General features: G+C 39.4%; 1 protein-coding gene and 1 long non-coding RNA gene across 30 annotated transcripts in view; both read right to left on the bottom strand.

Annotated features, from left to right (window-relative positions):
• Positions 1-1,404: 1,404 nt before the first annotated feature.
• Positions 1,405-3,521, bottom strand: LOC127378017 (uncharacterized). 2 transcript variants are annotated; one of them, XR_007887796.1, is made up of 4 exons: positions 2,809-3,521; positions 2,488-2,624; positions 2,338-2,364; positions 1,405-2,218 (listed from the first exon to the last, which is right to left on the bottom strand). It is a non-coding gene; the product is annotated as an uncharacterized LOC127378017 (long non-coding RNA). The 2 variants fall into 2 exon arrangements; XR_007887795.1 differs by lacking the exons at positions 2,488-2,624; positions 2,809-3,521 and having other exon boundaries at positions 2,338-2,481.
• Positions 3,522-3,784: 263 nt separating this feature from the next.
• The window catches only part of LOC127378006 (tumor necrosis factor receptor superfamily member 14-like), a 229,190-nt gene continuing 221,760 nt past the window's right edge, over positions 3,785-11,214 (bottom strand). For 13 of the 28 annotated variants that reach the window (XM_051426419.1, XM_051426420.1, XM_051426421.1 and 10 more), the window contains 4 exons: positions 7,487-7,643; positions 7,339-7,382; positions 7,180-7,227; positions 3,785-7,072 (listed from right to left, as the gene is read on the bottom strand). In XM_051426419.1, coding sequence (XP_051282379.1) covers positions 7,004-7,072; positions 7,180-7,227; positions 7,339-7,382; positions 7,487-7,643 — 318 coding nt within the window. In that variant the 3' untranslated portion in view covers positions 3,785-7,003. Of the gene's footprint in view, positions 7,073-7,179; positions 7,228-7,338; positions 7,383-7,486; positions 7,663-7,763; positions 7,852-8,441; positions 8,598-8,848; positions 8,975-9,352; positions 9,447-9,943; positions 10,071-10,792; positions 10,849-11,214 lie in introns of all 28 variants that reach the window. The other 15 variants (XM_051426440.1, XM_051426438.1, XM_051426423.1 and 12 more) reach the window with 7 other exon arrangements.

Raw genomic sequence — 11,214 nt, 5'->3', positions numbered from 1 at the left:
GGGGACTGGGCACTGCTTAAAAATCTAGACCTCCATGAACAGTTCACATAGAGCCCTGAAACAGTATGTATCTATATCCCCTGGAATGTTTGAGGGTCCCTGTCCAGCTCTGGTTCTTTTGTGTATTTGTTGTTTTATCCTTGACTCCTGTGTAGGTGTTTTGGTACAATCTTGGCAATCTCATCTCATCTGCTCTGTCATTGCACTCCACACCAACATGAGCAGGATCCCAACAAAACTGTACATCAGTTCCACCTCTTTGTATCCTTTAACATTATCATATTAATTTCCATCAATAAATCATCTCTTATTGTTTCCTTTGAGTTCAAACTATTAAGAGCTGCAGTAGAGTCAGAGAAAGGACAACTCTCTCTGGCCTTATTCTTCTATCCATTGTAGTCCTAAAATGATTGCAGTTATTTCTGTTGTAAATACAGATCATCTATCACTAATTCTTTTTGGTTCCTACACATCCACTTCCTGGATCTTTGGATCCACCAGTTAATATTGTCAAGTAGTTGTAATAATTCCTCTCTACATAATCTTGTACCAAATATCTAATATCCACATTATTTTAAACCCATTCTCTCTTCTGCGCCACAAGTTTTAAGTTTATTTTTGGTACTGGTAATATCCATGGAGGAACATTACCCCACACAGTATTTGGTCCATACTCTAACCTATTTAACCCATAGTCTTCTACAACTGTATTAATGTTCCCACCAAATCCTCAATTTTCTTTGCTTTGAATATTCCCAACAACCGCACAGCACCTCTGCTGCAGGTTGTTCCTCTCCAGATCCCTTTAAGTTAACCCAATATGCCAGAGACATCCTCGAACTTCACTCCTCGTGCAGAATTAAACGCTTTGGGACGTCCTGCAAGATGGTGGACCGGAACAACTTTTGGTTCAATCGAGATAAGAGAACCACAAAATAAGAAAAAGAAATGAATAAGGTACAATACATCCATTTCAGCGGTTGGTTTATACATCTGGCCCCAGATTCACACACCTCAGGAGCAATTTGGGATTCTTTATCTTGCTCAAGGACACTTCGACATGCGGCAGAGAGGAGTCCTCAATCGAATCAACAACCTTCCAATTAGTGGACGACCCGCTCTTCCTCTGTTCATATGGAGCTGTCAGCAGTGAAGTACATGGCTGTTATCACAATACTGAGCCATATAACAGTCCCACTGTCCCTGCTTTTGGTCTGTCTGATTGGTCAGTCCTTAGACAAATGGAGTCCTTAGAGAATAGAGATATCAGAGAACCAAAATGTGTTAGACAACCTACACACATCAGCTGACAGCTCTCACTTCTTCCCTGCTACTGACTGCAGCCACTTTTACTTCCTGACTGTTTGGAGGGCTTCCTGAAACAAATGTTCACATTCAGAGCAGTTAGTCAAAGCAAGGTGACTTTATTTGTACAGCAAATACATTAGAAAGTATAAAAGCACAATACAAAGCAAAGTATAATAAAAAATAATAGGTTCGAAAAAAAAATATTACAAAAATAAGGTCCTACCCTCTCCTACACAAGAAAACACTGAAGGCACATAACATTACTACAGTGTAAAAGCATAGCATATCATATCAGTGGTTAATATCAGTGATCTTCCTGTATAAAAGTAGCAATACAACAATGTTAACGTAGTACAAGTACAAATCCTGTATTCAAAATGTTGCTAAAGAAATAGTACAAAAGTATAGGTAAAATAGGATCCATTAGGATTAAAATAATTCATCAACATTTATGTTATTTTTAATAATAATAATAATACATTTTATTTATAAGCGCTTTTCTAAATACTCAAAGACACTTTACATAAAAACATAAAAGCAGCATGGAAAAAAGTCCCATGGAAAAACAAAACTAGACATTAGTCCATCTCTAAATACTGTCTGTGGCTCTCAGCGCCAGGCCCATTGGTTCCTACTGAAGACACAAATCTTTATAAATAGCTCACAAATAGTACTTTCATTTTTAAAAAGTCTCAATAATTTCAGTAACTGCTTATTGTAGTTTTTAATCAAACATTACTCTATCAGATGGAATTGAGAACATTTTCCACTCTTCAGTTTTCAATCTAAAAAAACAAAAGAGTGACCATTATTGTTGCAGATGCCAGGTAGCACTGAGCTCATGTTGCCACTGAGGAATTCTAATATTTTTCACAACACAAACTGAGTCATCTACCTCCAGGACTGGAGACTGTAGGCGGGAAAAAGAAGAAATAAAAGACATTAAAACAAACTCAGGTGCAGCCTGTTGTGTGAAACATTGTGAGACATTAACTTAAAAATGAGTACTTAAAATAAATTCAGACCTACCAGAGTCCTTTTTCATTGTTAGCCTGCCTGAAATCCAAAAGCAAGACACAATTAATAGCTTTAGCAGTTAGCGACCATCCTGGAGGCAGACAACAATGGGAATCGGTAGGTATTAGGTAGTTATATCAGGGATTCAAAATAAGCCCTAACCTGTGGTCACAAGTCCAGCAACTGTTAAAAACGATAATAATAGAGGTATATATGCATAATAATTCCTTGAAGAACTTCCAGAGACAACGTCACTGCTCATACTTCCTTCTTTGACCCTTACTTGGGTTTTTGGACAGCTGTTGGAAAAGAGACATAAAACAGCTTCAGTCAGCACAATACAGAGAATATATATTAAACATGTTCCATTATAACTTGTTCCACTGCAGAATGTGCAGCCATAAAACTCAACTGCTTATCAACAATCCAATCAGTGCACAACTACAGAGGTCACTTTGTGCTCCATGACAAACAATGTCTTACACAGTCCAAGCCGTGCAGTCCACACCATCCTGTGAAAAACTTCCTGGCTGACAAACTTCACACACTGTATCATTTCTGCTGGTTCCTAAGAGAAACAGACAGGAGTGAGATTAATTACACACAAAGAAAGATCCAGTGAAAATCCATTATTTCACACATTTCACAAATCAAAATCAAAGACGCAAGAGACGCGTTTACTGACAGAACCAGAATCATTTTTTTGACTAACGACTAACCTTATACTGGAAGCAAATCAACACAGTAAGTGAACACATGCTGGTCCTGCAGAAACAAAGATGGGCTGACAGCACAGAAATAACTCATTTTCCCACATACCTGTTATGTTCCAACCAGCTCTCGTTTTACCATATGCTGCTTTCATCCTGCACCTCTACCCACCTCTCTAGTGTTCAAAGTACTCAAAGTACTGCACGCACAGTCACACACACTTAGAGCGCGGTATCAAGAGAAATGTATGCTTCAGTAACTTGTGCAAGGACAACTCAACATGCAGTGGGAGGAGCTGCGGATCGACCAGCAACCTTCTGATTAGCAAACGACCCACTCTACCTCCTGAGTCACAGCCACAGTAGGCTTCCTCTGTTCCAGCTGTCCATTGAGGAGCAGCAGTCTCCCTTTGTTTTGATTATTAAGTTTTAGATATGTACATGTGCGCCCATCCAGGGGAGAAGTCGCCGCCCCCACCTGAGCCCCACCGCACCACCACAGGGCCACACAGGGAGCCACTGCCCACAACCTCCCCTAGCCAAGCCCCTCTTCCCATCATTATCAATTACCTATATATCGCTTTCCATATATATATATACACTCATACACATATGATATAAATAGTAGTAATAATAATAGTGTTAAGACTATTACTACTAGTAATACATTTTTTTGTATGCATAATACAATCAAATAAAAATGAATAATGAGAGAAACCAGAAAGAAGGAGAAAAAAAACAAACAAACCAAGAATCAGAATCAGGTTTATTGTCAAGTAAGATTTCACATACAAAGAATTTGCCTGGTGCGTAGGAATCACAGTGAAGTGTAGAAAAAATATAAAAAAATATAAAAAGATTTTTAATTAATACATTAATACTGCTATAGCAATAACAGTATTAAAGTTAATAATAATAGAGTGACAGTAATTATAATATTAACTGCTAAGATCAATAATACGAATATTGACAACAACAACGATTGGAAAGAGAAAAATAGGAATTGTAGAGAAGGAGGAATGTCAGAGTGGGATCGAGGGAGGGCGGTGTGTGTGTGTGTGTGTGTGTGTGTGTGTGTGTGTGATGGTAATTGGCAAATATGTATATGTGTGAATGATAGAATGTAGGATTATTGGAGATGGTGGACAGGCAAAAAGGCATGACTGAAATCAGTTGAAATTAAGAATTTAGTGTACAGATGAATGGTTCTAAGTCAACAGTTTGTTTAGTTTATTTTATGTCTGTTAAATTGTTGATTGTTTATTTTATGTCTTGTTGTTTGTTTATACCCAAGATGTGAAACTGAATTGTTTTCTGTCCATTAAGATAGCTGAGTTATTCCAGATAGGAGCAGGTTTGTTAGGTGTGATTATGGTGTGAGTTATTTAGTGAAATTTCACCAGGCTGTCAGAGTTGTGGCTATAGTAGGGTTTTTAAAACAAGGATGTTGTGTGTAATTGAGCGGGTCATGAAAGGTAAGTTTGAGATATGGATTTCTTTACATATTGTTTCTTCTATGTCTGTCCAGGAGCTGTCCGATTGGTTGGGGTTAGTCCATTTGTAAATATATTGCAGCTGATTGGCGATAAAGTGAAGACAATTTCAAAACAAGTAAAAGAATCTTAAATTAGTTCTGTATTTTATTGGTTGCCAGTGAAGAAATGCTAGCAGAGGAGAGATATGATCTCTCTTCTTGGTCCCAGTGAGGAGTCTTGCTGCTACATTTTGAACGTTCTGCAGGCGAGATGGGACTGACTGACTGATTCCTACAGAGAGAAAACAGCAGTATTCAAGACGAGAGGAAATAAAAGCGTGAACTATAGTCTCCCAATCTTTAACAAACAGGAATGATTTGAAATTCCGAAGTGATCTAAGATAGAAGTGGTCAGTGCTGACAACTGAGTTCTTTCTTAAATCTGAAAGCAGAATCAAAGCAAATGGGTGTCATTGGCATAACAATGGTAGGACAAATATTTTATGAAAATAGACCCCAAAGAAAGTATATAATAGGGAAATAAAATAGGGCCTTATTGACCCAATATTCTCAACTCAACTGCCATTTACAAAGTTAGAAAAGAAAAAACTAAGCTTGGCAGGAATGCAGGAGAACAAAGTGTTAATGGAAGTGAATTACAGAATTAAAGAGTGCAATTTCCTGAATCTGAAGACAAGAACAAATCATTTGTCACCCTAAAGAGAGCAGACTCTGTGCTCTTATGCATTCTCAAACCGCACTGAGTATTCAGTATGCTGAATTTGTCCAAAAAGGAGATGAGCTGAGAGAATCTTTTTTTTTTTTTTTTTTAAAAAGGGGGAAATGAGATAGGTCAGTAATTACAACAGGAATAGTTGAGTGTGGAAAAATGTATTACTGTATTGGTCAATCTCAGGAACAAGGTCAACATATTATCATGACCTCCAGTCTGCTCACCTGAGTCTGAAGGACAATGAGGTCCTCCCAGGTCAACTGACCATGTCATCGTATTAAACATTCCTCTGTATCCATACAGTTCTCCCACTGATTATTTGAGCAGAGGGTGATTGGCGTTTAGAGCAAGCTGGGGCATAGGCATCGACCAGAGAGCTATTAATTATTGATAAAATACTAGACCCAACAGTGTCCAGCACCTCTAAGTAGACATGAGGGAATAATGTTTAAGGGGCATGCACTAGAGTTCACATGTGAGATAATATGAGGAGATAGAAATTTGAATTGAGGATCTAAACGGATCATAGGAGGGCCGTGAGATCTCACATTTTGCTAATAAAGAATCTTACCTATCACAGGTATTCAGTGTCTTCAGTACAATTATGACTGCAGAGTTGAATACTGAACCTATTGTATTAAATAGAACTTTGGGTCTATGGGCATGTTTGAAGATGATATTAGAAATGTATTTAGCCAAACAGTATCTCTGATTCTGGGTAAGACACTTGGACACTTTTTCCCATATTTGCTCTGTTCTCCTGCATTCCTGCAAGTGCTAAGTTACGGAGCTAATCGAGGGATGAGCTTTGAGTTTTGTTTTTCTAACTGTGTAAGGGGCAATTAATTCAAGAATATTTGTCAAAGTGTAATTAAATATTATAACCAATTCTTGGGCTTTAATGAGAGCAGAGGAAAAGGAATTTGAGGCCTGCCTGGTACTCAGAGAGGAAATAGAGGGTCTGGGGGGGAAGTAACATTGAGAACATAATGGGCCTATGATCACATAAACTGACATTGTTAATCAGGGACAAAAAGTCAGACAATTCTTTCATAAAAACCTTGTTAAATTTTGGGGCTCTGTATAAAAGTTGACGAAGTACTGGAGTGGATTGTTCAGTCTCACAAAGCAGTAATTCGAACCTTTTATATTTGTCAGTCAACATGAGTGACCCCAAAAAAATGGGATGGATACCATCCATTTTTAAAAAATCTTGGTGTGTCCAGAAGAGATTCAAATTGTCCACCAGGTTTTTTGATTGAATTAAAGTATTTAAACTCAGCAATCGATGAAGTCGTCCCATGCCTCGTTTGATTGCGGGGAGCGGATCAGAGATTAGAACACACGTGCTGGAATGATTAACCTGCTTTAGTAGCTCCGACTGCTGAAGGGGAATGTTGTTTCTACCGACATGGATAACTACAGCTTCTGCATGGGGATCACTGTTTAGAATAGTCATGAGTTTATCTGTTAGAAATCGACCCTTTGCACCTGGGAACCAAACGGTTTTGGCCAATCTCTTCTTAACGTCTGAGACGATGGAGTCCGTTACTATCAAGGTAGAAGCAGAAGGCAGCTGAGAAGCAGGAACGTGTTCCCTGGAGTTCTCGTTCGGTGAACATCTGGAACAGGGGCGAGGAAGTACTGGATCCTCCCTGGTTAACCAGTTCCGCAGCAACATCCCTGGCAGACGGTTAGGAGAGAGTTCTGGAGGTGAGGAGATGAAGATACAGAGTTCCTCCAGGACAGTAAACCTGTTGCTCAGCTCTGAGCCAGGTGGAGGGGGACAGAGTGTGTCTCCATTTCTGTTCTGAATGAGGGTCCAGTGACCTACAGACAAAGGAGTTGAACAGCAACAATTTTTTTTTTTAAAGGCATTAGAGAGTGTAGCTCAGTTTATTTATTACATTTATATGAAGAATACACTGCTGTCTTACCTGCTGCTGTGGACATCTGTCTGAAACCATTACTGATGTTTCTTCTACCTAAATAATCATACAAGTGACATCATTTCATTAGTTAGAAAAAATATTTCCTCCTAACTACTGTACATAAAGTAGACTCAGTAATAACAGTAAAGAGAGTATAAAACATACCGGATTGGGATTCTCTACATTTTTTCTTCTTTTTGTAATACAACCTAACCAATGAAAAACAACTCAATCAACAACTTAATGATGTGACACACAACATTATTACCCATCAAAAACATTATAGTGTTTTTGTTTAAATGAAAAATCATACTTATGTTTAGACATCCTTTCTTCCACAATACAAATGCAGCTCCTCCAATGAATGTAAAAAGCAAAACCACCAAAACAACACCGACCACAATCCCTGTTGGGTTTGAACTTTGTTCTCCACATTGAGCATCAGTTGAAACAGTTCCTGCTTTTATCAGAAGATTTGTTGATTCACATCTGGAATGACAGAGGGAGATTTTTTACAGGAACATTAGTAGGATCCAATGAATTCACTGCTGTTGGAAGAATCCAGGTGTCTGATGTGAAGCTTCACTTACTGTGTGTGTGGCTGACAGGATGGAAATGTTCCATTTGAATATGTTCCAGCACTGCAGTCAGAGCACTCAGTGTCTGTTAATGCTGTTCCTGTACAGACACAAACCAGTTCAACAGAGACATTATGAAGGGATCAAAGTGTTAGATGAATCAGTACAGAGAGGGTCCATACTGGGTTGGTCAACAGCTGGTTGGAACAGCCAGTTGTCATTGGGGTTAGTTTCCTTGAACTTTGGCATTCTCTTTCAAAACTTACCTTTAATCTGAAAGTGAGGAAAGCTAGCTCTCTCTCTCTCCTAGAACTTTAAAAATGCAGCAGAGAGAATCATATAGGTGGCTATAGATTGTGTGACACAAGAGGTAACACTATCCACTGGAGCTTTTACAGTCACTAGAAGCACATTCATAGCCATGTGTAAAGGTATCTGTGTTGTAATGTCAGCTAAGCCAGTGGTTCAAGAGGCCAGCTCTGGGACAGTGTAGGCTTCAGCTATGTAGCAGGCCATAGTATGCAGAGTTGCAACAGGTTTTATAGGAGTAGGGGGGGTATGTAGAATTCAAATACTTTGCACTAAGATGTCAATATGTGGACCTGTATCAATCAACAACACTACTTAATACTCATATACACAGGTTTTTTATACAAGGTTTAGTTGTTAAGTCAGCACAAGTAAACCCACCTTTCTGACTGATGTATTGTCCTGGTTGACAGAGTGTGTGTCTCTGTACTGACATACAGCCGTCCTCTCTAGAGTCAAAACAGTAGAATCCCTCCAGTGGTTCACAAACTGTATCTGATGTTGTTGTACATGACTTCTTTATCTTCAAACCAGAACCTGTCAACACATACACAGGTTACACATGGAGACACAGAACTATTTTTAGTTTCATCAATACAAAAGCAGTAATGTGCAGCAACTCAACAAAATGAGTCTCTGCATCTTCACACCGACAACCAATCTTCAACAGTGTGGTCAGTTCTTCCACAGCATTAACAGTGGGACTTACAGTAATAAGCCTACTTACTGCCTTTAAATCTTAGTCACAGGTTTCTACTAATAACCAGGAAATATGAACAGAACTCTACCTGCATCACAGATTGTACAGGAGAAACATTGTGTCAGTCCTGTAGGCTGATTCATGAAGGTTCCCTCAGTGCAGGACAGACAGGAAGTACTCCTGAACTCTGTGCAATCTGTTTTAACTCGACTTCCTGTTGGAGAGAAAAACTATTCAATTTCAATGTTTCTATTAAAATGAAAGTGAAGTGCATGTTGTGAGCTTGGCAAAGTGACATATACTGCTGTCTACTACAGTGTCATTCTTCTTTCTACCACCAGATGAAGCTCAAGTTTAAAAAAATACATTTAAAACAATATATAAATGACAGCTTGTTGTTTTACTGTTGGAATAAAACTCCAGTCAGAGTCCTTCACAGATACATTTCACTGGTGAACATAAACAGCACCAACCATGGGAGTCAGACTGACTCCACTGATCTGCACACAGTGTCTGCACCTGGCAGTAGAACTAAAGACTCCATATGGAACTACCAAAGTGAAATATCCTTCAATATTCAACTGGATCTTACCAGGAAGACACTTAGGGCAGCATTCATTCCCTCTCTGATACTCTGATGGATGACATGGTAGTGCATGTCCTCTGAAGATATTCATCACAAGAATCTGTGAAGAGTAAGAAAGAGATTTTAGTTCAATCTTTGCAGGTGAGTTATAGCAGGAAGTCACTGTGTGGACTGACACATAAAATACAGAGCTGAAGTCTCAACAACATTCAGCTCAGGGTTGTCAGCAGGTGAGTCTGCATCTGTTACAGTGAAGGTACACCTCTCTTTATGTAACATTCTCTTTTTATGTATTTCCTTATTTTGCACTTTGCTTTGAAACGTGTGTTCAAAGACACATACACTATTTTCACACCCCAACACCCACATCATCCTACCACTGGAAAACACCTTCCTAGCTTCTTTCCAACCAGGACTATATGTGAAAACTGCTCCATCTGAACCTTTAGCTCATCTACTCTCTTCTCCTACAGAGGTTAAAGGCAGGACAGCTGCTCATCCCTCAGTAGAGCTGATGAAGACTCTGATGAAGAGCAATCTGATGTATGAATTGCTGCAAAGCAAATAAAAGCTGACTGTAATAACAAATGATTTTACCAGCAATGGTGCAGCTGTCAAAGGTTTTCTTCCAAACATCATTTTCTACTGCTGGATCACAGTTTTCATGGACTGAAGACGTCATCTCACTGAGAGTAAAATCCAAAAGGAGGACACCATCTGTAAACTGAAAGAACACATATTCATGTAGAGATCACAGATTAGAGATTACTGCTAAACAAATTAACTTGGCACCATTAATGTAAGATCACACACACATACACACTTCGATTTGTCCTTGAACACAACCACACACATAGAGAGGAAACTCAAACTTCCTGTTCCACATGATCCCTCTCTGACCAACACGGGTTTCATGACCAGCAGAACTTTTTGTTAGAACAAAGACCCTCATTCTTTCTGCCATGAAACTACACAAGCACACCTCATACCCTCCCACACAGACACACCCCATTAAACCACTGCAATGAACACCAGACATCTTAAACATTATGTTAATGAGAAACCTGATTAACACAGCCAGACTTGTGTTGTACAAACCGGATTGGTTTATGTCTGCTTTATGGCCTGCAAAAACGCTTTCAGTGACTGTATATGCATACAACTGGGTGAGAGCCCGACAAACCTCTGGCAACAGTGGCAGCAACCTTCCCGATATAGACAAGCCTTATGACTTCCATATATCTGTTTGAGGTAAATAAGACTCTTAAGGACAAGCTCTAGAAAATGGTCTTCTTTCTTACGTAACCGATAATCTTGATCTAGCTCGGCAATAAGAGTTCTAGCGTTGCCCAAACAACACACACCCACACAACAGGGTTCAACAGTGTTATATATGGAATGTGTTACCTTCTTTAAAGAAAATATAGCAGAAAAACAAGTACTCACTGTTTCGCTACGACACTGGGGCTGAAACAGGAATGAACTTAAATTTCACTTTCGACCTCTTTTGAAATAACTTTTTTCAAAATAAAAGCACGTCGTTTATTGCAGTCCTCTTTCTCCTGTCGGTCTGGTCTTCTAACAAACGGACTAAAGGGACTATAAAGTCTAATTGAACGATCTTCTGTAATCAGCACCCAACACAGTGAAGTCATCCAATGGTCAATCCCAATCTCCACGGAATGCGAGGGGCTCATCTCATCTTCATCCGTTTATCCGGGATCGGGTCGCGGGGGTAGCTGGTCCAGCAGAGGACCCCAAACTTCCTTTTCTCTGGCCACATCTGCCAACTCTGACTGGGGGATCCCTAAGCGGTCCCAGGCCAGTGTGGAGATATAATCTGTCCACCTGGTCCTCCGTCTGCCCCG

This window comes from Dicentrarchus labrax, unplaced genomic scaffold (assembly GCF_905237075.1).
Source record: "Dicentrarchus labrax unplaced genomic scaffold, dlabrax2021, whole genome shotgun sequence".
Classification (NCBI taxonomy): Eukaryota; Metazoa; Chordata; class Actinopteri; family Moronidae; genus Dicentrarchus; species Dicentrarchus labrax.
The sequence above is the reverse complement of the archived record's forward strand: the minus strand, read 5'-3'. Positions and strand labels throughout refer to the sequence as shown.